Below are 24,034 nucleotides of genomic sequence, written 5' to 3' on the forward strand. Positions count from 1 at the left end.
TTCTCCTCAATCCCGCCTTCGCGTCACTCCCGGTAGTCGACTTCAGTCGCATGGGTCAAGTAGGCCTTGCAGGTGCATTTGCGGGTCTCAGTCTATTCAACAATGCTACTGCTGTCACATTTGACCCTTCTGTGTCTTCCTTACTCGCTCGCACCGCCGAAGGCGCCCTAACTACGCTTGGCACTACGAATGCAGGCGGCTTAATTCGATCGGGTTGCGCCATCAATGATATTTTCTACTTGGCCGGATCCTTCTCATCCATTGGCAATACATCCGTGTCTGCCAGCAACATCGCGTCATACATGCCTTCTTCCGGTGTATTTGCTGCGCTCGGCTCAAACGGTCCTAACGGTCCAGTATACTCGCTTTATTGTGACATATCCACCAGCCAGTTATGGGTGGGTGGGAGCTTCACGTCGCCGGGTTCATCCGTAGCTATATGGGACACCAAATCCAATTCTTGGTCCGCCCCCCCATTCAAAGGCTTCACGGGTGATGGCAGAGAAGTCCTTTCCATCACCTCTAACGCCTCAGAGAATAGTCTCTTCTTTGCCGGCTCATTCCTCACTTCATTCGCCGCGAATGCCATTTCACTAAATACCACCAACAATCCCAATGTTCCTTATTCTCCTGGCGCTACGCCGTTTTCTTCGTCACTCGTCCCTGTTCCTCTTCAAGCCGCAGAAATATTGGGACAACCATCGTCATCTGACCCCGAGTTTAGCAACATTTCGAATATACTATGTCCTGCTGGTCCGGATGGACCTGGCAACACGTGGTTGGCTGCGAATGGTAATGGCGCTGTAATTACTATCCGCGACTTCTCGTCTATCAATGCCTATGGTGTTCGCCTTGGTAACACGTTTCAGAGTGGATTTGGAACGACGACTTTCAGGTATGTGATTTTCAATGGATAGATCGGGATGATTGTGACATCTCATTTTGCATCCGTCAGTGTCACATCCATTCCAGACAATACCGTACAGACCTTGTCATATGTCAACCCATCAACTGGACAAAACATGACATGCACAGCTACCTGTCCTTTGTCCACCGACTCATCAATCTTATACCAGGACTTCATTTTCACCGTTCCGGTGACATTGACCGGTATACAGATCACTCTGTCGGGTTGGATTGGTGAAGCTCCTGGTTTGCACATGTTACAGCTACTGTCCTCTGGCGCGTTCGCATCTAGCAACGGGAACCTGCAATCATGTTTTTCACCTAATCCATCCAACATCACTAGTACGGGCCAGTGGAGCATGAAAAATGCTGTTACCAATATCCCCGCAACACTCCAAACCGTCCTAGTCTCCACAGTGGCTGTCGGCATGTCCCCCTCTCAGGCTCCCAGTTTTACTTGGCAGCCCTACGTCTCTGCATCTGGCCAGTATGACATATACCTTGTCATTCCTGGTTGTGCAGACTTCCAGGATTGTCCGCTCCGTACATCTGTTCAAGTCACTGTCTTTCCAGGTGGCGGAAGTCAACCCTGGGTTTCTACTATTTCACAGCAGGTCCAGTCTGACATGACCACACTTGTCTACAGTGGTCCCATTGTCCCCTCATCCACAGACTTCGTGACTACCGTATCCATGACGCTTGCGAATAATCCTGAAGGGACTGGTCAGGATGGGCAGTACGAACTTGTCGCCGGTGATGTTGCGCTGGTATTGACGTCGGCCAATGTGACATCGGCCGCTGGGTCTGGGTCGTCTGGGTCCAATGCGACTTCCCAGCATGGTTTCGGTTTCTTCGAGTGGCCATTGAGCTCTAGTGCGAGCATTGATGCTACTGGAACTATTCCCAACACAAGCGAGACTTCTTTGGACACGATATCCATTGATCTCTATAACGCCCTGGGAGCTACGACTTCTACCACTGCGTCCATCACAGCTGTCGCACAGCATGCCTCTGGCACTGTTTACATCGGTGGCAATTTCCAGCTTATCTCCGGCTCGACAAGTGGTGTCTCAAACATTGTTGCATTCAAGAGTGGCTCGTTCATTTCTCTCCCTAATAATGGTTTAAATGGGCCTGTGACCTCCTTCGTGCTGAGCGGCAACGAGCTCTATGTCGGTGGCTCTTTTACAGACACCAACACAGCTTCTACGCAGGGCAAACTCAATGGTGTTGCTATCTACGACGTCAGCTCTAATTTATGGAAGGCCATGGGTGCAGGGGTCAACGGTGTGGTCAGTAGCCTTGCGCTTGCCAATGGGCAAATCGTGGTTGCAGGCAATTTCACCGAGACTCTTAATTCGTCGGCTGCCGGTGTTCCTGCCGGTGGTTTAGCCACCTGGAATGTTAGTATCGGTTCGTGGGTGAACAGTGGTGGATTTATAGTGGGCAGCATGACGTTCATCGGCAACGGGACTTTGCCTGCTTCGGGTCAGAAGCAAACCCAGTTCGTCGCGGGTAATGTGCGTACTATGGCAGAATACGGTTCCAGCGGCCTTGTGATGTTGTCTAGTGGTGGAAGTACAGGCCCTCTCGTGACACCTATGAGTATCCAGCTTACTAGCAACGTTACGAATTTATCTTCTCCGGCGACTTTAACGAAGCGCCATCCCCACGTCCGTCGCGGACCATCTACATGGATATCTCACCTCAATATTGGAACCTTATTCACTCGCCAGAGCGCAACTTCAAGCGCCCTGCCGCCTTCCCCGCCTGCTCCTGCTCCCGCTGTCCTTGCTGGGACATTCTGGACAAATGTTTCCACTTCCCACCAGGTAGCCATAATTGGAGGCAACTTTTCATTCTCTTCATCCTCTACGACCTCATCCGCCATTGCTATCTATGATCCCGTTACGTCTTCAATATCTGCGCTCGCTGGCGCCCAGATCAATGGCGTTGTTCGCGCCGTCTATGTTGATCAGCAACAACAGCTTTTCATTGGTGGTGAATTCAACCTCACTGGAACCTCGGCGAGTGGATTGGCTCTTTATGATCTATCTACTCAACAGTGGGATACATCATCCATGCAACCATTGCAACCCTCTGCAGGATCTTCGGTCGTTGTTCGTTCGATAACGTCGTCAGTATACAAGTCTGACGCTGTGATTGTCGCCGGTTCATTCGTGCAGGCTGGTTCTGTGTCTTGCCAAGCCATCTGTCTATTCGATACCACCTTGAATCAATGGAGCCTGCTCGGAAGCGGTATTCAAGGAGATATCTCGTCTGTCTCATATGCAGGAGTGAGTTCTGTCCTATGGTCCCGGTTGGTAACATGTTATTGACTGGATTTCGGTAGAATACCCAAGAAATCTTGATTGCTGCTGGATCTATCACATTGGGTGGATTGACGACCAACATCGCACAGTATAATTTTGCGGATTCCACATGGGCTGCCATTGGGAATAGCGCTGAAATTCCAGGACCAGTTACAGCAGTGGCGGTCAACAATGGCAACTATTCCAGCATCTTTGCAGCTGGTCGGTGGGTGGCACGATGTTACTGTTCACAGGCACATTATCTGACTTATTATGGTCTTCAGCACTGCTGACGGTTCCTCACCGTTCATGATGTTCTGGGATGGTGTTTCTTGGAGTAGTGTTGGATCTTCGTTTCAAGGAACCACCAACATTTCCCAGCTTCTCATGGTCCCCCTGCTAGACACGCATTCAGCTAACAGCATCATTGAATCTGACCGGATGTTGATGATCTCTGGTGCGCTGTCCGACTCTTCGTTCGGTTCTGCATCCTCTGTTCTCTTCGATGGTTCTTCATTTATTCCTTATATGGCCGCTGTGACTGCTCAGGGAGCGTTGGGCTCAATTTCCTCACTGTTCTATTCACTCGCAAACTTTAGCTTTGGTCAACAACGTAAGTAACTTCTGTATCTTCTCCAATCATAGCTCATGGGACTCTTGCAGAGTTCCTTGCAACTGGTATTGTCATTCTCATTTCCATTGCCATTGCGGCTGGGGTTGTGTTCCTGTTAGCACTCATCGGCATTCTCTGGACCCTACTGTCTCGTCGCGATGATAGAGTAGCGAAGTATAATGCTAGTGACGATGATGACGACGATAATTCAGTTCAACACCGACCATCGTCATTACTAGAGCACATCAACGCGGCCACACGAACAACGATTCTTGGTGCCCCGAACCCATTACATGTGGTCGGCACTGAGAAGGACGAGGTCACGAGAAAATCCACTACTGCAGAGCTTGACCCGTTTGGACCAGATGGTAGCAACTACTTGCGAGCTGAAACTCCCTCAGACGCAGTTGTGGGTACGATGGCTGCCGAAGAGGAGTTCGCTCGCCCTGCGCACGCTCGCTACTCGTTCGATGGGACGGGTGAGGGTGAACTACCTTTGACGGCTGGGCTCGAGGTAGAAGTGTTAGATGATCGGGACGCTGCGTAAGAGATAATATTCAGCTTTATAGCCCCTCCGCTCATAATCTTTTCTCAGGTGGTGGTATACGCGAAATCCACAAACAGGCCAGGAGGGCGTGGTACCCGCGGCTTATTTGTATTGATTTGTTTCCTTTTCATATCTTGTTTCTTGCTATCGGTCGCACATCATTATACCCTACTTAACCGAGATCGACCTTTCGGTCGCTCTTTCGATTCATTGATATCATAGCATTATTTTCTTATGTTTCCGCCTTCTAGAGACGCTTTCATGGGACAAGATAACAAGAAGTAGTGGTTTGGAAATGCCGAAGGAATATCATGCATAATAGTCTACCATGCACAGTGAATCTCTGCGTCTTCACTGATGATGAGAGTGAGCGACAATAAGGGTTAGTCAAGTACAAAACACACCTGCAGAAGTGGGTCCCGGAAATGCTTCTGGCTGTTGTGTATGAAACCTACTCGTGTCTTGAAATCTTCCCTGCGCTTCTGATCTCTGAACTCTCGTACATGCCTCCCTGCCTCTCTTGCCTCACCACGATTCCTCGCTTTCACAGTCTCCATTCCCTGTCCATGTGCGCCAAACCCACCCTTGCGGGGTACAAGGGCAGCATTCTTGTCTGCGAGCAATCTGCGGACAAGTGCGACCCCAGAGTTGCGGTCTTCATTACTCTGGACGTGCGTGGGCTGCAGGGATTGTGCGTAATAGCGCTTCATCGACCGGTGGCCGATGCGTGCACCTGATGGGAGAACAAGCTCGTACTCAGTATCACCATAAGTGATCTGGTTCTCAGGTATGCTTTCATCAGAATCTGATTCAGAATCAGGAGGCTCTGAAGCGGCCTCATCGACGACCTCTTCTGCATCTCCGCTGTCATCCTCGGCGTCCTCCCACTCCTCGTCCTCCGCGGGTGGCTGTTTAGACTTCTTTTTTCGCGTGTCAGCGGGATATGAAGATGTGAAGTCGTAATAGTCTGACACCTCAAGTCGATCGTCCTCGGAATCGTAGGCGATCTTGCAATGAGCCTTGTCTAGCATGTGTTTCCGCACAGCATCGAGTGTCCGAAGCTCACGTCCCTTGCCGTTGCAATAGATGCAGACATTTCCAACTGCAATCTTCTCACCAAGGTATGTGATGAGACCTGTGAGATCGACAAGATATTCGGCATCAGGGACGAAAAAGGAATGTGAAGAAGACATGTGCGTTAGATTTTCTGAAAGTGTGGAGGAAGTATGCGTGCAAAAGAGGCAGTGTGCTGGAGAAAGACGCGAGCGGGCAGCAGCTATCTTGGCGTCTATGCTGTCGTTTTCATCCTCAGTCGCACTCGCGGGTACACCGAGAGCCGAGTCTTTGGCTATAGGAGTTCTGGAGATGACGGGGAGCGTGGACGACGGTGGGGAATCTGCAGGGGCGCTAGGAACTTCTTCTGGATGGGATGCTGGTTGAATTTGCCGCGAGGCAGTCTTGAGCTCGTTCTCTTTGTGCTTCTTAGAATTTATGTGGGATCTATACGCATTTTCTGTTGTGTATGTTTTCCTGTTCGTGTGTCAGAGAGCTTCGATCGAAACTTTATCGAGACGACGATATCAACGCAGAAGGAAGAGGAAAGAAAGCGATTGTTGTGATCAGAAGGTACGTACCCGCATACCTCACATGTGCTCCCTTTCGGTGAGGACATGATCGCGGTCTCCTGACGGCGCTCGAGCACCTTTTGATTGAATATGGCAACGCTAACTGGTGGAAGAGATGCGACGCGACGCTTCATATTGTACCTATGATGGTCTGAGCGATAGTGTGTCCCTGTGTTCCCATGCATTAATTCATCAAGTCAGGAGGGAGTGCCAGGACATACGCTGTTCCTCCGCGGAAAGAAAGGCTATCGAGCATGACAGGCAAGTGAACAAGGATTGCTCGTTTGCGTGATCCATGGATGCTGCTCAGTGATTGTAACTTTCAACAGTACTAGTGTTATTCCCGTCGAAAATTATATCCGGCGGTGTGACTGAGCATAGATTATCGGTAGCACAGCCGCAGCCGATTACTAAGTCATGCACACCGGGTCGAGTTGTACTTTCTCGAGTTGTCTTTCCCGTTTGCAGGAATGGCCCATTCGTTATCTCCAGAATGCACACCGTTGAAGCACCAGTATGATGCGTGCTTCAATACTTGGTTTGAGGGCTACCTCGAACCAGCTATTGCGAACCCCAATACCAAGGGACACTCACAAGCTCAAAGAATCGAGTACTCAAAGCAAAAGAAGGAAGAGTATGATCGAAAATGTGGAAGTATCTGGGCAGAATATAAAGACTGCGTGCAGGTAAGCAACAGTTCTTTTCTTTACATCACAGGGAATGATTTCCCGAGCAACATTCAATCCAATTCACCAGTTCGTCTGCTTGTTTAATATTTAATCATGGTCCTGATGCTGAGCTCTTCTACATAGAAAGCTGTCACAGAGAAAGGTTTGGGAGGGCTACTTAACCAAGCACGGCAAGAGAACCCGCTTCGCGAACCACCCCCACCAGACGTATCTGGATCATCGTGACGTGCTCTACATGTTATACCCCCGAGTTACATAGTAGAGAAGAATCGAATCTTGGTCATTGTCGAGCAATTATATACTCACATCCACTTGCGTGCCGCATTAAAGAGCAACATTTCAGTTCATGAAATTAACTGATAACCTCGCGCCAAAATTATTTCATTAGTAGTACGGTAGTTGGTAGAGCTGGTTTCTCCTAGACTCCTAGTTGTTGCCAGCAGAACATGTGGTTAGCATTGTACAAAGCAAGGTGGAACCTGATGGACCACAGCTCATAGATATCATAGATGCGCTCTGCGACGTATCAAAGGGTTTGGACAAGCACTGTTGTATCATCCATCCACCGACAGGGTATCTCCACTGTGAGCATCTGCGCGAGACGGTCTGGGTTGTCCACCCCTCCGCCCATCAGCGCATGTTTCAGCAGCACTAGTGCTGCATTCTCCTTGTCCACCTCGGCGCCGACCTTAGCATCCCTCCTGTCCATATGCTCACCAAGCATATGGACACATTGTGTGAGAATCTCCTCCAAGGTAGCCCTCCGTGCAGTCGTATGTTCGTATAAATCTATGAGGCCATCTGAGCACAAGATCAAGAATGATGTGTTAGCTGTGGAGGGCTGGAGAGCGACATGTTTGATGTCGGCACGAGCAGACAGGTAGGGCGGCGATTTGTTATTCGGTAGGAAATGTTCGAGCTTGGAAGAGATGGAAAAGCCGGGGGCGCAGTTCATGAAAACTCGTGTGGTGTAGGGTACCGGAAGCTTGAAGATGTGGTCTCCGATGGCTGAATGGTTGTGTGAATAGGTATATATGTGTTTGTGTAGCTTATAGAAGATGAGAAAACACTCGCCTCGTGTGACGGCGATTGCGCCGAGAACTCTGTGTAACTTGATGCATTCAGATTCGTTTGGGTGTTCTTTGCAAATACGAGCGACCTCAGCGGGATTCTTGCCACTGTGGTTTACACTGAGGATCGTTGCGTCCCATGTACCACTGGAATTTTTAGCTCCAAGCACTGCGGATCACATCAACCTGGCATGTTCAAGCATCGCAGAAAGGGCACGCACCAGCCTGACAATCACCGAGGCTGGCTACCCAGAGGTTGTCTTTCTTTGGGTCCACGAGCGAAATGAGGGCAGTAGTACCACGCATGCAGCGAAGGATAGCGAGATTGTTGGGATTTGTGGGGCCGTTAATGGTGGACTTGATTTGCTCGTCTGTGTAGGCAGCGAGGGTTGCTTCGTCGGGGAAGAGGCATTTGACTCCGTCAGTTAGTGCGTCATCAATGGCTTGGATAGAAGACTGCAGAAGGGTGGAAACGGTAGAGGGTGCAAGGGGTGTGGCGCCTGCATCGGTCAGAGCCTTGACGAGAGCTGTGTGGATTAATAAGGGGAGCTCCTGGACGACGTAGTCTACGGTCTCTTCCCCTCCGTGGCCTATTACAAGTATCAGAGACAGTTATTTCGAATCTAATTAGAGCACACGTGCCGTCAAACACAGCAGAAAACGACCATCCGTCCCAGTCCAGGACGACAAAGCGGTCCTGGGATCGGTTGTCTGGGTCTGGGCTTGGCTGCAAAGAGACACAGCCCGTCATGGTTGTCTTACTGCTGATGACGTGTGCGGAAGCCAGGCGTGCAAGCTCGGATGAGATCAAGGGTTCTGGGATAGCACGATAAGTCCAAGGACCGTATCCGGGGGGGAAGCCAAGAAACTCAAGTGAGGTGGAACGCTCGGGGTAGGATATATAGGACATTCTGAAGAGGGCCGATGGGCGTGAAATGCAGGGGAGTGGTGGTCACGTCGATTAAGATGCTAGCTATAGGGTATGAATACTGTTATCAGCCTTGGATTATGCATGTACTACCATCACTGAGGTCTGATGATCCAGATCAAGTACCAATGTGTGCAGCAGAATCACAATGAGTGATCAAGTTGATAGGACGAAAATACAACTTTAAGCGTCTATATGATACACTCCAAAAAGACATGCGCTTATATACATGAACAACAACAGTGTGAATAAATAGAAGCTGTTCAAGAACAAAAAGTCCAATAACACTTACGCCTTGCCCTACAGACTTATGAGTGAGTGAGGCGCTGACCATGATGAATACGGGACTTACGGATAGTGGCAAGCCAAAGCGTTCTGCACGTTTCCTCCTACGCTCTTGCTCCTCAGGGTCAACATTTTCGACAGGCGCTGCACGCTTTCCTCTAGCTTTCGTGACTGAAACAGTCCCAAAGCGCTCTGCTCGGGCCTTGAGTTTGTCGGGATTCTAAAGGACAGACAGTCATGAAAGAATAGAAGTTGATAGATGATGGTACTCACCTCGCCAGCAGCCTTTTTGGTTTGTTGCTGGGTGGGTTCAACATAAGTTGTACCAAACCGAGCTGCACGAGCTTTGCGCTTATCCTCTTCTGACACCAGGGGTGTAGGTGGAGCTGGGGCGGCTGGTGCAGGTGATGGAAGGGGCTCGAGTAAAAGTCAGAGATGATAGATTAGGTTCATTAAAAAATAGAGCTAACCTGTTCAGATTTCTTTGGAGGAGATGCATCTTCTACTGGAATAGACACTTCGACGGTCCAGTCTACTCTATGAAAGAGGTCAGAGTGCGGACACGTGGGGATGGTGAGACATACTCTTCTGGAGGAGCGAGCTGTGTGAAAATTAGTGTATGAAAGATAAGTTGATAATAAGAAAACGCACGAGGTCATCATGATCAGGTGGTGGTACTGGTTTAGAGTTCTTCGGTGGATGAAGAGTGTGAAAGACATCTATAGCAGAGGGGTTTGCTAGGATTTTATTGATGAGGTCCTGCTTTTTTGCATTTCCTGGAGGTATGGAAGCTTTTGAAAGGATTTCTTTTAGTTCTTGAACCTTTAATGCTTTCCTATAATATATTTTAGTGAGTTGATATGATGAATTTGATGATGAATTTTTACAGTTTCGTGTCCATTGTTGTTTGAAAGAAGAGCGTTACGTAAAGGAACGTGACAGGATGTGGGGGTGTGACCCAGTTGTGGATTAGTTTGTTTGAGGTCAACGCTTGTGCCAGCAGCCAATCAATGGGCGATCCTGTCGATCAGCTGCTCGATTCCGCTTACCATTACGCAGCTAGTCATCCTCCTCATCCCCCATCTCCTTTTTCTCGTCAATCTTCTGATATTTATAATCATCATTTTTATCATCATTCCCGAAACCCTTCCCCAGGTCCTTCTTCTCCCGCTCTCACAACTCATCGCAACTCACCTGCAGATGACTTATTCCTACATCATCACATCGAACAAGACCAATCTTCACATCAAAACACTCCAACAGATGATCACCAAGTAGATGAAGAACCTCTCTATGTAAATGCAAAACAATATTTTCGCATTCTCAAGCGTCGTGTCGCTCGTGCTCGTTTAGACGAAGTACACAGACTATCAAGGCAAAGAAAGGTCGGTTCAATCTAGTCTCATCCAACCAAAAATTTTATCCTATTTTAGCCATATTTACACGAAAGTCGCCACAAACACGCAATGCGTCGTCCCCGTGGTCCCGGTGGCCGCTTCCTCACAGCAGAGGAAATCGCCGCTCAAAAGAATCAGGCCACCAATGCTCGTGACATTGCAGATGACGACGTACTAGACGACCAACCTCTCGTTGACAAGGAGGAGAATAACTCCCCTCCCACCATCGATGACCCAGTCCTACATGCAAACCCCTATGCCCAGCCCCCCTTTTCTGCCCAGCATCACTTGGCAAACACCACTGTGACAGCAAATCCTCCAAAGCTACCCGCCCCTTCATCTGCATCCGTTACCCTCCGTCCCCCATATACCCCCGCTCAAATGCACCATGTCCCCCACCCTCACGCCCACGCTAGGCACCATCACTCTCACCTTAACTACTCAGAAGGTTTATATCCTACTGAAGACGGTCCCTCTAGGGACCGCCATGTTATCTTATGGAACCCGCAATCTCGATGCCCGTTGAATCAGAAGCTTTCACTTTTCTCACTAGTTCTTTGTTCGTGTGCTTTGTTTGCTACATAGATGAGCAGTTCTTGTTTTCGTACAGTTCATGTGTCGTTTTAGGATATTAATAAGTATCAAAGCAAACAAATGTGTGGACGTGTCATTCTACTCTATCTCCATTGCATCATCGTCACACTCGAAACTCGCAGCACCGGTCGTGATAATTTCCTCTACAGGCTCAGTTTGTTCATCAACGTGTCGAGTAGGAGAAAGCGGCCGCAACGGCCGATACAACACCAGAGCGCCCTCCCCCGTACTGGGCGACGAGATGGGAATGATAGGCTGCGCTGTCGTCTGGTGTTTTCGTATGCGTCGAAGCAAAGGCGTCGATATCGAATAGTGAGGAGCCGCCTTGGTCTTGCCAGTGTCTGCACAACGAGTCAGGACATCTGACATAAACTCTTAAATACACTTACATTCTCCCTCGTCTAAACTCTCCATGTTCACCTCGGGCGCCATGGCTTCAACTTCGTGCGGCGGTTCTTCGATAGAGCTGGGGAGGACGATACTAGAAGGTGGAAATATTGTAGATTCGGAAGATGAAGCAGTGGGATTGATAGGCGTAATCACCAGCCCACTCGTTGAGTTGGGGTGGACCGGCGCCGGCGCGAGTGACAGGTGGGCAAACCCATGTTCCAATGTGTTGAACTTGCGTCGTTTGGCGCGGCTTGTGGGGCTTGGTGATGAGCGCTGATAAGGTGATGCACGGCGCTCGTCATCCGCGTTAGACAGTTTACGCTTCAAAGGTGATGGATCAAACCAGGGATGATGGATGGCCTGAGCCCAGGTGGTCATTGTCAGATAGATATGTCTCAAGTCAAAACCAACGTAAATATATAATTTCAGGGTTACCTAAGCCGGAAATACCGCCGCGAAGATTCCAGAATTAATATTACTATCTTGAGACTCCTGAACACAAAATCCCAGACAGCATTCGATATAGCCATCCCCAAGACTTTGGCCCCAGAGTCTACGTAGAACAGCCCTAGAGTCGGCCATTTCCCGGACGTTCTCCCACCTCTGGACCCTCCCGAACCTAACCGTTACTGGACCGAACCGCGGTCCGCTTCAAGGTTCAGAACTGGTTGAACCAGTGGGTTCAAAACCGGACGGCGGCAACTTTGATACTGACCTTGCTTCGCAAGGTAATTTGTCAATCTCATTTTGATTCAAGTCTCGATCGCTTGCAGAAAAATTCTCTTACAAATAATTTAGGCCAACCAAGTGCACCCTCAACAAGCTTTCCTTGATTGCATACATGCATTTTGATTCACGAAAAGTGTTAGATAAGGATAGACACATCTACAATTCCACATGATACAGAGCGACCAACCGGTCAACTTTTCTTCGCCAGGAAAGACGACTTCAGACAATGACGAATTTAAAAATTTTATGTTGCAGCAGTAACAGCCTCTGGCTGCTGATGTTCTCTCGAGGCCTCGCGGTGCTGCTGGAGCAATCGGTCGAGTGCCTCTTTTTGGCCGACTGCGAGCTCTCCAGACTGGATGCCGGAGTGATATATACGCAGCAGAGAGTCAACATCGTCCATGGACTGAGTGCGGACATCAGCAAGCTCCTTGATCTTGGCAGTTGCATCCTTGACCTATTATAATCGCATTAGTGAACTGGGCGAGGTAAAGAGAATATAACAAACCTCGTCGTCGGTGAGATTGAGTCCGAGCTGTTCAACTCTTGACTTGACAGCGTTCCAGCCAGTGAGACGGTGTCTAGGGGGAAATATCAGACTCTATCACGAGTCATGAAGGGCTTGAAAAAGTACGCACCCAATCGACACGTATCGGGTGAGCCCAAAGTCTTCGGGCTTCAAGATTTCATACGTGCTAGGGTTGTTCAAGATTGCCTTGGCATGGATACCAGCCTTGTGCGTAAAAGCACAGTAGCCAGTGATCGGGTTCATAAAAGGCACATTAACTTCTACTGCCTCTGCGACGAGGTTTTCAAGCTCGCGCAGCATGGGGAGATTGTACTTGGCCTTGACATATTCAGGGTTAGCAGCGTATAGGCATGCCACGAGACCGCCGAGAGGTGTGATGCCGACACGCTCACCGATGCCAAGAACCGCTAAAAAGATTTAGTTATGCACCAGTGAGATAAAAACGGATATACGTACAGGTATCGATGTGTGTTGCGCCAGCCTCCAATGCGCAATAAGCGTTAGCGATTGCCATTCCGGTGTCATTGTGCAAGTGAATCTCGATGTCACAACCAACGACGCCGCGGAGGGTACGAACGAGGTCATAAACTTGTCTGGGGTTCGCGCATCCAACAGTGTCAGCTATGCCTACACGGTTGACACCAATCTTGTCCACAGTCTGGTATATGGAAAGCAGATCGACGAGGTCGGAGCGGAAGGAATCTTCTGAGGAGAAGCGGACTTCGATGCCCTTGGACTTAACGAACGTGATGACTTCGATGGCGGTCTTAGTGATGTACGTCATGTCCTTGCCGTGGGAGAATTCACGCAGGAACGAAGATGTTCCAATCACAACATCGACCCCATCGACACCTATGGGTGATGTAAATGAGTGAAAAGATAGGTAGAAGCGCTGTGGAGCTCACCAGTTTCGACAGCGATCCGTGCATCGTCCATGTGGCAACGAATGTGGGTAAGAATCTTGGCCTTGAGACCGAGCTTGCAGATGGCCTCGCAGTCAGCGCGCGACTGCTCAGATGCAGCGGGAGAGGTTAGCTCGATGTACTCGACACCGAATGCGTCAAGAGCCTTGGCGATTGCGATTTTTGTTTTGGTATCGAAGAAGGCGTTGGCAAATTGTTCACCCTCTGCATGACGAGTTGCATTAGGCCAAGGTGCAAGAAAAACTTGCAAGACGTACCTCGAAGAGTACTCTCGATGATGGAAAAATTTGATATGTTGCTTAGAAAGTCTGATGCGCGTGGCGCATAGGGATTCTTGCGCTGTGCTTCACTGGGTTGGATGTTACGTCCATTGACACCGTTCGCGCCGTTGATGCTGTTGGCACCATTGACCTGGATCATCTGGGTCTTGTCAGGCGTCGATAAGGATTCTGCATTTTGATGTGAACAGGAGCACTGAGGCATTTTGTAGTTTTGAAAGGGACGATGTGGATAATCCAAGGAGAGATCGTAAGGGTAATATATACCTAGGACAGTCAGAACGAGTCACATCGATCACAAAATTAGCTAGATTGGTAAAATTAACTTGGCCCCTGGGAATTATATAACAATAAGTAACTGCTGGCGGCCATGGACGACGTTCACTTTTTCTTGGAGGGTGAATGTCCAAGGAGACTGTATCCAACTTTGCTACTACATCATGTTCAGCACCTCTCGCCAGGCAGCTATCGACTACAGGAGTTCATTCCGCAAGCCACCGCAGAATAGGAGCGACTTTCTGCCAGTCAGATCTCAATGTGCACATCGAGTTTCTCTCCTGAAAATCGCGGACCCAACATCTCCAGGCTACGGTTGTGATGATGCTAGCTGAGAAGGGTGTTGACTCCGCGCGACGATAAATATTATAGCGCACCTTTGCGTGCGCATCGGTGCATATAATCATTCTACTCATTTGCAGCGTCCGACTCTCATAGACATACTGGTTCGTGGTCGTTACACGTTTAGCATAGTAGTAAGGCGATATTTGGTTTCATTCCAGCGTTTTTGCAGATGGCCCAATCTCCCGAGTGATTGTGTGGGTAGTATCATGAGAGCAAACATAGAGGACATGAATATAATGCAATAACACCTGTTTAACCACGTTTCTTTGACACACCAACCGTTTTCCCGCGACGGCCTGCACCACGCTTCAAAAAAGTGACAGTAGGCAGCGGGAATGAGAAACTTACCAGTAGTTTTTGTGTGCTGACCGCGCACCCGCAGGCCCCAGAAGTGTCTGAGACCACGGTGGGCCCGAATCTTCTTCAATCGCTCGAGGTCATCACGCAACTTCGAATCGACACCGTTGGAAAGGATCTGCGAGTCCTTGCCGTCTACAATGTCTTTCTGTCTGTTCAGGAACCATGTGGGAATTTTGAATTGAGTGGGATTTTGGATAATTGTGACAATACGCTCAAGCTCGTCAGAGTTCAATTCACCAGCACTATACAACTACATGAGCGAATTGCATACCAGAGTGGAAACACATACCGCTTGTTGAGATCAACATCCGCCTTTTTGCAAACGAGGTTGGAGTAACGACGTCCAACACCTTTGATCTCTGTCAGAGCGTACATAATCTTGCGTTTTCCGTCAACATTAGTGTTGAGTAGACGCAGGATGTGCTGTGTATGGTGTAAATTAAAAGCAGATATAATGCCCAAGGCAAACAGACCTGGAACTGCTGGTGTGCTTCAGGAACAACGAGGGACATGGTAGAATCTGCAAGTAAATATTCCATGAGTCTGTTATCCAGAAGGAAATCCCTCCATCCAGCGGAAATCTGTCTCAAAATCTTCTTATTCTCTCCAGCCAAGCAAGGTGCCTCGTAACGGATTGGTGCGTGGATGAAAATGGGCTTACCTTCGTTCAATCGTTCCTTAGGATAGCGTTGACGCTGGGTATAACAGCGAGCGATGGGCGAGCGGTGAGACAGAATGTCACGGCAAATTCCGCTATCCGCGATCACGTGGCCTGCGGTACAGTCGCGTGTTTGCCATTGTGACCATGAAAGTACTGATTTGAACTTGCTCATCGTTGTATTTTCTAACCGCATCCTTCTTACAACGACCTGATACATGTCGAAAAGAAAGGTGGGAGACATTAAATACCATTCTTTTAACTCTCTCATATTTCCAGCAGTATAACTCTCCAGCGAATTTGAACGCAGAACTTGAAGCTGTCCGCGGGAAGATCTCCCTTGAAGAGACAGAAGAGTCGTGGGACAAGATCGAGCAGGGCATTGTGCAGCTCACCCAATGCTGTAATAACGGCGGATGCGACTTTACCACGGAAATGGTTGCTGGTATACGCTCGCTTTCCAGACCCATCAACCACGCTATGAATTCGGAGCGCAGTAGACTGTCAGGTTCCGCTATCGAACTTGTGAATGCTCTTTTAGCCGGTCTGGGGTCCTTATTTGAGCCTCTCGTCTCACTGTTTATGCCGACTCTCCTCGGGCTTTGTGGCCGGACCAACAAGGTGTTCACAGGCCGAGCAAAGGCCTGCATTCTCGCTGCGATTGAAAATACTCAATTGCCTTCCATTTTGCCGTATCTTGCAGACTCCTTAACTCAAAAGTCGGCTTCTCTGCGTTTAGTAGCTGCAGAGGGTGTCCTCGCTTGCCTGAATTGCTTCAATCCTCCCGATATTGAGAGAGATACGCGTGCCCGACTTATCGAAGACATTATCAAGTTGACTGCAAGGGATGCCAGCGCAGACGTTAGAAGAGTAGGAAAATTAATTTTTGAGGCATATAAAGCCCTTTTGCCCGATCGCGTGGAAAGGTTGGTCTTTAAAGCTTCCACTCACGACATCTGCCTGACAATACATAATTCAGTTTCATTACACCGTTAACCCCTGTCATCAAGAAGTACTTAGATGTGCAAGGGACAGTTGCTTCGCGTTTGGCTTCACAAGCCCTTCCTCGTGGTCCTGTAGCAACAGGAAGAGTGATATCAAGGCCAATTGGGTCCCTTCAGGCTCAGAAGACGAGTTCTCATTCTAGAGCTCCATCCACGCAGTGCGCTACCGCCAGTCGTGTTTTTGGGAAACATGCAGAGAAATCAATACATCCTCCTAGCTCTGAGCCGCCACAAGACGTACCTGCAGCAAGGCTGCGTGCTGTGTCAAGTCAAGTAACATCTAGTGCAAATGTGGGGCCGTCAGTGAGGGAAACGTCTCGCCAAGGTGCACTCCGTCCCCCGTCGGTGGAAACAGGACTGTCTACTACGCAGAGTACAAATCGACGGAATCTGCATCCTCCAGTTCCTACTATGCAGGGCCCGCAGCGAGTAGGCACTGTGCTCATGAAGTCACACGATGAGAAGGCTCGTGTTGGAGGAGGAGCCCGAAGAGTTCTCATTCCTACAACCTCCTTACCAGAAACTGATGACACCACGACCACACGCACGATTTTAAAGACTGGACCTCCTTCAACCAAGCTAACTTCGGTCAACTCACTCACACAGTCCCTCGTTTCGAAACGAGATCAACGGAATGACCCAGTACCCGCAAAGGTTCACTCGATCCCAACTCGCACTGCGTCGTCAGTGGTCACTGCTACCACCAGACCGTCCTCTCGAACGGGACCACGGCTAATAACAGAGCATTCGACGACCAAGGGCACAAGTTATCGGCCTGGCCGGTCGCGGTCACCAACTACGAATGTCGAGCAACAGCAGACTTCCCGCAAGCGAGTTACTGAACCAGGTCGTTCTCGCCAACAGGCAACAGGTCAGAAAAAGCCGGTGTGGGGAGGACGGTCGTCGGATAAAGCGACCAAGCCCATTGTCAAGGGGCTTTTGATACGTCCCAAGCAGGGCGAGTTGAAGAGTTCTGATACTAGTAAACCCGCACCAGAACACGTGCCATTGCCTCCCAGTCCCACTGTATGTCCTACTGCAGTGCCTCTGCCATCGTCCCCACCCTGTAGTCCTCGTCAGTCATCTCAGCTCGAGCCATCAGCGTCAGCAAGGCTATCCGTGCAAGTCACTACCGACGATACGCATGTCATAGGAAGTGTTCTTCCTCCCTCCACCTCCATTGAAGCTACGCCTTCGCGCAACGTAGACTTTCAAGAGTCCCCATCCAAAACACCCATAACAGCTCTCCTTTCATCCATTCAACGCGGATTCTTATTTACACCCTCATCGCCGCTCTCACCTCCCCAAGCTTATGTTGCTGAAATCATTGCTCCTACATACCGCCCAAATAGCCCAACAACTCACAAGGACACAGCCTGTGTCGGTGTCATTTCGGACAGTGCGGCACGACAGGCATTGGAAGTTATGGATGTCAACTAGACTATGACTCCCGTATTTGATTCGAGTATTTGACTTCAAATTAATGACATCCATCTACTAGAGTGCGATGTGGAACTTTGGGAGCATCATCCGTAATATGAAATGGCTGTCTCCTTTGTATTTCGCTCGCCTACGAGAGATGACTGCGAATCTGCAAATCTCCTGGTGCATCAAACTAAATATATGGTCAATCAATTGCCAAAGACCAGAAGTGAAAGACATGCCATCCATTAATGACTCAAGAACCTGCGTCCCTTGAGCAGTCGTCTAGCTAGAATCTTTCTACCAGTTGCAGTCTTTTTCCGAGCAAGAAAGCCGTGCTTTCTTTTGCGCTTTCGCTGCGAAGGTTGATACTCCGTACCACGGGAGGCAAAACGCCTCTGACCGAGTGCGTCACAGAGTGAAGGTAGCAAGAGTGTTTGTGGTACAAGTAGCGCACGATTGATTAGAATAGAGCGGGGCGCAGGAATAATTGGTTTCATCGCAGTGAATGATGGTATAGTGAGCAACGGTCTACGAAGTGCTCCCAGAAGTTGAAGAAACATGTTGAAGGCTGCCAGAGGTGCTAAAATTTAGACTGCTGGGCGATCATGCTCACTTAAGTCATGTGACCATCTAATAAGTAACTCAACAAGTGCTTACAAGTGACTTGGGATCCTTCAGAATGTCAATAACGCCAGGAAAACCCAGAATATCAGGTATTCCGACTCCTGGAAAGTCTAGCGGCATCCCTACTCCAGGCAGATTTCGTTCTTCTTCATCCGCCAATTCCCAACCCGCCTTTGACTCAGATGTGGAGTTCATGTCCCGTGCATTCGCAAACGCGATCAAGGCCAATGATCCTGCACAGCATCGCGCCAGCACTACTTTGAATACTTCCTCTTCGTCATCTTCTCCAAATTCAAGTTTGGTGACATTGCAATCAGGCCGTCGTTCTGTAACTGGTCGTCCTCCCTCGGTTGCTTCAACTTCTGCATTTGCACAGAGTAGAACAAAGACTCCAGGACCACGCGCTCCAAGCAGACAATCGGATGTTTTTACTCGTAGCGTAAGCCGAGCCGGGAAAACATTCGAAGTAGGAGACAGTGTCAGGATAGAGTCTTTGGGGTTCGAGGGCTGCCTAAGGTATATAGGAGAGATCGACGGTAAATCTGGCTTGTGGGCAGGGGTCGAACTTAGTGGAGGTTTTTTAGGCAAAGGAAAGAATGATGGATCTGTCGGGGGGTGAGTTTTCTATCCCCTGTTGACTGCTACCGGTGTCGTGTACAATAACAGCTGCAGGACATCTTGCTGAGAGTATTTTTGCAGGAAACAGTACTTTGTGTGTCCTCCAAATTGCGGTGTATTCGTTGCTACAGCGAAGCTCTCTGCTCCCACAATACCTTCTAGCTACCGGCCTCCCTCAGTCGCCTCATCTTGCGGAGGTCGTATAACACCCTCCTTTTCTGGCAGAGTCACTCCCTCACATTCACTATCTTTTGGAAGTGGACGCATCACCCCGTCCAATCTCTATAGCCGCTCAAATGCTGGCACAACTCCTGCAGCTCGTAAAACAAAGCCGATCCCACAAATAGGCTTGTCACAATCGCCAAGCAGACCTGGATTAGACACTCAAATCACCTCAGGTTCGAGAGCCTCCAAATATATTGGTCTCACAGCCAAACAATTGAAAGCCAATGGCGATAGTACCTCGGAGTATACTCTTCGTTCTCCATCTTCGCCATCACGCGGACCCCCAGTTGTTGATTTGAATATACACCCTTCGGATTCTCCATTTACTACACCAAAGGCTGGTGCTACTCCTCGTGCCCCCAATGTGTACAGCGGCGCACTTACCCCCGGCCTCAAAGGCCGCACGTCTCTAAATACCCCGCGCCCAAGGATACCCAGCGCAATTGCTATGCCACCTCCAGCTTCACCTGCCCGATCAGCATCCTTTACGTCTGCTTATTCGTTAAATGATGGTCCCGACCTCGCACATGAGGACCCAATGTCACGCGTTCAGCTGCGTTCTTCAATGGATCTGACTGCTTCTTCACAGGCTTTGCAAGATAAAATCAACCAACTCCTTTCAGGGCAGTCTATTTCATCACCCAAGACCAGTGGCCCTAGTTCGTCTCGGCCGTCCTCAGTTGCCTCCCTTCGATCTGCTTTTCCCGACAATGATTCACAAAAGGACCATCTGCATTCCCGCCTAGAATCTCTTGAGCGCGAGAATGCTTCTCTTAGTAATGCCGCTGACGCGGCCCGTGCAGACGTCGCGCTAGTCCAAGCACTCGAATCTGAGCGCGATGCAGCTCTCGCCTCTGTTTCCTCTATAGAGAACCAACTCCGCACTCTCGAGCGTAAACTCACCGAACGAGATTTGAAGACTGAATCTCTCGAACGCGCCGCGCTGAAAACGGCGTCTGAACTGGAACGCGTCAAGAACGAGAACGAGGCTCGTGTCGCAGACCTGCAGGCCAAACTTGACACGAGCGAGTCACTCATCAAGAGTCTCAAAGAGGCAATCACGGTGAAAGAAGGCGTCGAGCACGATAGGGATGCACTACTTAAGGCTAAAAACGATGAAATTAGGCTTTTAGAAGATCGATTAGAGAAGGTGTCGGGCGAGTTAGAGGCGGACAGAAAAGAATTAAATGCGCAGATTGATGAACTCCGTCAAGCTGGCCAGGTCGGTTATATTGCATTTGAACTGACACGAACTCAAGCATTATCCTAGGAAACAATTGCGTTATACGAAGAACGTCTCAGCACGGCAGATTCGCGCCGGTATGAGCTTGAGGACCGGGTCGTATTTCTCGAGGACCAAGTCAAGAAAGCCTCAACCCCTCTGTCTCCAAGCGCCGTCCTCCAACGCGCCACCTCCGCTGCTGAAATTGACAATGAGAATCTTCGCGAGCAAGTGCAACACTTGCAACGCAAGCTTGCAATGTTAGAGGACTCTCTGGAAGATGCTCATGCGATATCTGAACGGGAGGAAGCTGCCGTGCGTGAGCGAATCAAACGGTTCAAGGACAAGGAGGATGTGATGCGAATCGAACTCAATGAGGGGCGCAAGACTGTTGAACAGGTTCTCAAAGCCGAGGCTCTCGCTAAAGGTCGTGTCGAAGAGGTCGAGGAAGCCTTGCGAGAAAGTACTCTTGCGCTCGAAAACGCCCAGGCAGAAATCGAAAATCTGAGATCCGATATTGCTGTGAGTCGCTTACTTCGAGCCCCTTCACATCTTAACTCAGTCCATCAGGTTGCTAGACTGGAAATCAACGGTGTTCCCGAGTCACAAAAACTCAAAGCTGATGAGTGCGCGCGCCTCGCAGGGGAGATTCAAGAGCTGCGTGACGAACTCGATCAATTGCGGTCATCTGCAACAGAATTTGCATCGGCCTCCTCAACAGCTGATGTAAGAAGCCACCCTGGTTTCATATATGATCATTGACAATCGTGAGTGTAGGACAATGACAATTGGCAAGCGAAGTACGAGCAAGTGCAAAAGGAGGTGCTTGTTTTGCGCAAGAGTCTCGAGGAGCGTGCTTCGGAGCTCGACACTATGAAGAAGAAACTTAACCGCGACATTCCTGTCAATGGCATCCAGGAGCCTCCTAGGACACCTACCTCATCTAAGCAGCAGGAATCTGCTGAAGTAATGGGTTTCAAGTTGGTTTTGTTCTTAAACTCTTCTTCTGGCACTCATTTTACTCCAGACATATTATTCAAGACTTGCAACAGGAGACTTCAGCAGTGACTCAGCGAAATAAGTTACTGGAATCTGAGAACAGACTCTTGATGTCAGAGACCGATCAACTTCGCCAGGTACGACTCATGTGAAGCAACCGACGAATTATCCTTTACCGTTTACTACAGGAACTGAAATTACTGGAAGAGAACATCGAACAGGGTTTGTTGCGTGAAGAGGCTGCTCTTGAAACGCACAGCACACCGGCATCTGGCGACGAACAGATGGCTAGGTTGGAAGTATGTCAACGCGTAGGGTATTCAGCTTGTCAAACTGACTTGTGCCGCAGAATGAACTGGAACAGTTGCGCAAACGTTTAACTGAAGCTGAGATGAAGACCGCTCGTGTCACACATGACGTACGTGCCAGTCTCTCCTGTTAATACCCTCCTAACCAGTACACAGCTGAATAAAGAGATTGGTGAGCTAGAGGCGCTCGTGGAGTCAAAGGTATGTATCGTTCATGCATGTAGAGCAGAATCTGACTCGAATTATAGATCTATCGCGAAGTAAGCTCCATTCTACAACCTACAAGTACGCTGACGTGCTTATCTAACTTTTTGCAGGATGAACTCGAGCAAGAGCTCGAGCGTCTTAAAGAGAAGTTGTCGCGGAACAACAACAAGAAGTCGTCAAAGAATTGCCTCGAACCAACAGATTTACCTCATCGCAGGCGTTCACCCACGCCAAACATCAATCGAAGTTGTAGCGAAGACGTCTGTGAGATCTGTGAGAGACCGGGGCATGACATCTTCAGTTGCGACCTTTTGCGAGACGAGACGCCCCCTGTCAAGAAGACAAATGGAGATCCGTCAGACTTGTTTTGCGTTGACTGTGAGGGACACGGGCATGTAGCTGCTGATTGTCCACACTCGTTGGATGTCTTTTGAATTTTGTTGAACCTGGATCATCACCTACATTAGTAATCTGTCATTTCACTATGACGCAGTGAAGTGACGTCATACTGCCTCCTGCGTTCCAAAAACATGAGACGTCCTTGTCTTTTAGTTTCTGAACCAACCTTGACTCTTATAATATGTCCTACGCCTCAGTTGCTGCTCACGATGCTCCTCCCTCGTCTGAGCAGGTATGTACTTGTGAAATTTAGAATACTACGGCTCACTATACCACCCTATCAGCCTCGTCCGGATCCTGCACTCCTCACGACCGAAAACTCCTCTGCAAGTAATGTTATCGACGACACTTCTAAATTGAATGTCGTTTCCAGCGATTTTAAAGAGAATCTTGCGGCACATACAAACAATACATATGTTCCAGAAGACATTGATGATGATCTTGTCGACCAAAGCAGGAAAGCGATGACAGGTAAAAGGAATAAACGCTTTCAGGAGGCTCAGGCCGAAGGCATTTATTTGTGGGAGGTCACAAAGTACTATTTGTTTCGTCCAGGTGTTGCTGGTGGTCTCATTGGCCTGGGTACGATCAGGGCTTTTCTGGATCTCTGTATTGGTTGACAATGTCATTTCAAAGTGAATGTCGGCCTTCTGTCTCGCGTGGGCTACACATTCTACACGAAACCTGGCCTTCGTCAGAATTTCACTGCAATCAGCTCCGCAGTGGCAGGAGCACTGCTATTGATTGGAACTGAAGGATACGCAGTACAGAAGTATCGGCAGACCCCTATCGGCCGCCAGGAAGAACGACGCGCGCGCGAGGAGGGCACCCTCATCTACAAGCAGCTTCGAGAGCACGTCTTTCGTCCGGGTGTCTTGAGCGGTTTGGTTGGACTAGGTCAGCGAAAATCTATTTGCCCATTTCTTGAAATGTTCATCTTCCCTTTCGATAGTAAACACAGCGATCCTTGGAGCAGTGGGGTATTACAGCTTTGTGAACTGGCACAAACCTAAGTGGAACCGGGATGTCGTCACCGCTGTTGCATTCGGCCTGCTCACGCTTTGGGGTGGTGAAGGGTGAGCAGGATGGTGCTGCCTTGTGTCTGCTGATGCTAATATTTACTTGCAGATATCTTGCAGAGCGCTATCGTGCAGAACGGCGGAGACAGTAGTGTCAATAGGCTGCATTTGCGGTTTGGAAGAGCACCTGTACAGTATGTCAGCTTCGATGATGAATTCTTTATTGTGCGCCAAGTCTGTTCACCAGTAAACTAGACGAGTCAAAGAGATATACATCACTTTCGCAAGTCATCACTGAGTATGTGTTGAAGAGAAAGGAATGGCACACATATCATTTCATATCGCACAAAAAACACCATTGAAATTTCATGGTATCAAACTCGACGGTAGGCTGGAGTTGGGCTGGAGTATCAGGTAAAAGCAGTACGGAACGTTGAAAGAGACGAGATAGAACACAAGGAAGCCTGCTCTAGAATTACAATATGCATATGATCTTGGTAATCAGACGGCAACATGTTCACATATCTTCT

The 24,034-nt window shown here is 49.1% G+C and overlaps 13 protein-coding genes across 13 annotated transcripts; 6 read left to right on the top strand and 7 right to left on the bottom strand.

Annotated features, from left to right (window-relative positions):
- Positions 1 to 50: 50 nt before the first annotated feature.
- Positions 51 to 4,493, top strand: EDB93DRAFT_1086711 (cortical protein marker for cell polarity-domain-containing protein; the record flags this gene model as incomplete). Its single annotated transcript, XM_041445991.1, has 6 exons — positions 51 to 895; positions 956 to 3,203; positions 3,260 to 3,444; positions 3,503 to 3,831; positions 3,882 to 4,374; positions 4,427 to 4,493. 6 exons carry the CDS (start codon positions 51 to 53, stop codon positions 4,491 to 4,493), a joined length of 4,167 nt encoding a protein of 1,388 aa, XP_041306847.1.
- Positions 4,494 to 4,627: 134 nt separating this feature from the next.
- On the bottom strand, positions 4,628 to 6,291 carry EDB93DRAFT_1286780 (C2H2 type zinc-finger-domain-containing protein; the record flags this gene model as incomplete). The annotated part of the gene is made up of 3 exons (XM_041454515.1): positions 4,628 to 5,908; positions 6,013 to 6,172; positions 6,225 to 6,291. Coding segments are annotated over 3 exons (1,374 nt in total), but the record flags the coding sequence as incomplete, so codon positions are not given.
- Positions 6,292 to 6,435: 144 nt separating this feature from the next.
- Positions 6,436 to 6,917, top strand: EDB93DRAFT_1321402 (mitochondrial distribution/morphology family 35/apoptosis; the record flags this gene model as incomplete). Its single annotated transcript, XM_041454935.1, has 2 exons — positions 6,436 to 6,689; positions 6,816 to 6,917. Exons 1-2 carry the CDS (start codon positions 6,474 to 6,476, stop codon positions 6,915 to 6,917), a joined length of 318 nt encoding a protein of 105 aa, XP_041306849.1. The 5' UTR covers positions 6,436 to 6,473.
- Positions 6,918 to 7,218: 301 nt separating this feature from the next.
- Positions 7,219 to 8,672, bottom strand: EDB93DRAFT_1251160 (protein serine threonine phosphatase 2C; the record flags this gene model as incomplete). The annotated part of the gene is made up of 3 exons (XM_041453119.1): positions 7,219 to 7,931; positions 7,984 to 8,352; positions 8,399 to 8,672. The coding sequence occupies 3 exons, from the start codon at positions 8,670 to 8,672 to the stop codon at positions 7,219 to 7,221; spliced, it is 1,356 nt and encodes a 451-aa protein (XP_041306850.1).
- Positions 8,673 to 8,876: 204 nt separating this feature from the next.
- Positions 8,877 to 9,956, bottom strand: EDB93DRAFT_1150206 (uncharacterized protein). The gene is made up of 7 exons (XM_041449659.1): positions 9,863 to 9,956; positions 9,627 to 9,810; positions 9,560 to 9,576; positions 9,446 to 9,512; positions 9,249 to 9,392; positions 9,043 to 9,195; positions 8,877 to 8,990 (listed from the first exon to the last, which is right to left on the bottom strand). Exons 1-7 carry the CDS (start codon positions 9,874 to 9,876, stop codon positions 8,979 to 8,981), a joined length of 591 nt encoding a protein of 196 aa, XP_041306851.1. The 5' UTR covers positions 9,877 to 9,956; the 3' UTR covers positions 8,877 to 8,978.
- On the top strand, positions 9,957 to 10,988 carry EDB93DRAFT_1227618 (CCAAT-binding transcription factor (CBF-B/NF-YA) subunit B-domain-containing protein). Its single transcript, XM_041451241.1, has 2 exons — positions 9,957 to 10,360; positions 10,409 to 10,988. The coding sequence occupies exons 1-2, from the start codon at positions 9,986 to 9,988 to the stop codon at positions 10,955 to 10,957; spliced, it is 924 nt and encodes a 307-aa protein (XP_041306852.1). The 5' UTR covers positions 9,957 to 9,985; the 3' UTR covers positions 10,958 to 10,988.
- Positions 10,989 to 11,742, bottom strand: EDB93DRAFT_1328934 (uncharacterized protein). Its single transcript, XM_041455130.1, has 2 exons — positions 11,356 to 11,742; positions 10,989 to 11,307 (listed from the first exon to the last, which is right to left on the bottom strand). The coding sequence occupies exons 1-2, from the start codon at positions 11,732 to 11,734 to the stop codon at positions 11,045 to 11,047; spliced, it is 642 nt and encodes a 213-aa protein (XP_041306853.1). The 5' UTR covers positions 11,735 to 11,742; the 3' UTR covers positions 10,989 to 11,044.
- A 150-nt stretch (positions 11,743 to 11,892) lies between these two features.
- On the bottom strand, positions 11,893 to 14,116 carry EDB93DRAFT_493467 (HMGL-like-domain-containing protein). The gene is made up of 6 exons (XM_041456549.1): positions 13,795 to 14,116; positions 13,520 to 13,741; positions 13,071 to 13,466; positions 12,724 to 13,021; positions 12,594 to 12,666; positions 11,893 to 12,542 (listed from the first exon to the last, which is right to left on the bottom strand). The coding sequence occupies exons 1-6, from the start codon at positions 14,018 to 14,020 to the stop codon at positions 12,330 to 12,332; spliced, it is 1,428 nt and encodes a 475-aa protein (XP_041306854.1). The 5' UTR covers positions 14,021 to 14,116; the 3' UTR covers positions 11,893 to 12,329.
- A 572-nt stretch (positions 14,117 to 14,688) lies between these two features.
- Positions 14,689 to 15,308, bottom strand: EDB93DRAFT_1086960 (ribosomal protein S13; the record flags this gene model as incomplete). The annotated part of the gene is made up of 4 exons (XM_041446009.1): positions 14,689 to 14,732; positions 14,785 to 15,038; positions 15,086 to 15,219; positions 15,270 to 15,308. The coding sequence occupies 4 exons, from the start codon at positions 15,306 to 15,308 to the stop codon at positions 14,689 to 14,691; spliced, it is 471 nt and encodes a 156-aa protein (XP_041306855.1).
- A 364-nt stretch (positions 15,309 to 15,672) lies between these two features.
- On the top strand, positions 15,673 to 17,898 carry EDB93DRAFT_1251165 (clasp N terminal-domain-containing protein; the record flags this gene model as incomplete). Its single annotated transcript, XM_041453120.1, has 3 exons — positions 15,673 to 15,687; positions 15,737 to 16,380; positions 16,434 to 17,898. 3 exons carry the CDS (start codon positions 15,673 to 15,675, stop codon positions 17,896 to 17,898), a joined length of 2,124 nt encoding a protein of 707 aa, XP_041306856.1.
- Positions 17,899 to 18,116: 218 nt separating this feature from the next.
- Positions 18,117 to 18,489, bottom strand: EDB93DRAFT_493587 (ribosomal protein L34-domain-containing protein). Its single transcript, XM_041456550.1, has one exon. It carries the CDS (start codon positions 18,441 to 18,443, stop codon positions 18,129 to 18,131), a length of 315 nt encoding a protein of 104 aa, XP_041306857.1. The 5' UTR covers positions 18,444 to 18,489; the 3' UTR covers positions 18,117 to 18,128.
- Positions 18,490 to 18,540: 51 nt separating this feature from the next.
- EDB93DRAFT_1150216 (uncharacterized protein) lies at positions 18,541 to 22,645 on the top strand. Its single transcript, XM_041449660.1, has 11 exons — positions 18,541 to 19,122; positions 19,207 to 20,572; positions 20,621 to 21,094; positions 21,143 to 21,298; positions 21,350 to 21,552; positions 21,600 to 21,708; positions 21,760 to 21,870; positions 21,921 to 21,989; positions 22,036 to 22,080; positions 22,128 to 22,139; positions 22,197 to 22,645. The coding sequence occupies exons 1-11, from the start codon at positions 18,563 to 18,565 to the stop codon at positions 22,518 to 22,520; spliced, it is 3,429 nt and encodes a 1,142-aa protein (XP_041306858.1). The 5' UTR covers positions 18,541 to 18,562; the 3' UTR covers positions 22,521 to 22,645.
- Positions 22,646 to 22,666: 21 nt separating this feature from the next.
- On the top strand, positions 22,667 to 23,888 carry EDB93DRAFT_1286790 (uncharacterized protein; the record flags this gene model as incomplete). The annotated part of the gene is made up of 5 exons (XM_041454516.1): positions 22,667 to 22,717; positions 22,770 to 23,067; positions 23,122 to 23,382; positions 23,438 to 23,561; positions 23,614 to 23,888. 5 exons carry the CDS (start codon positions 22,667 to 22,669, stop codon positions 23,654 to 23,656), a joined length of 777 nt encoding a protein of 258 aa, XP_041306859.1. The 3' UTR covers positions 23,657 to 23,888.
- Between the last annotated feature and the right edge of the window lie 146 nt (positions 23,889 to 24,034).

The sequence above is a fragment of the Suillus bovinus genome, assembly GCF_016758785.1.
Source record: "Suillus bovinus strain UH-Sbo-P2 chromosome Unknown EDB93scaffold_34, whole genome shotgun sequence".
NCBI classification, from domain to species: domain Eukaryota; kingdom Fungi; phylum Basidiomycota; class Agaricomycetes; order Boletales; family Suillaceae; genus Suillus; species Suillus bovinus.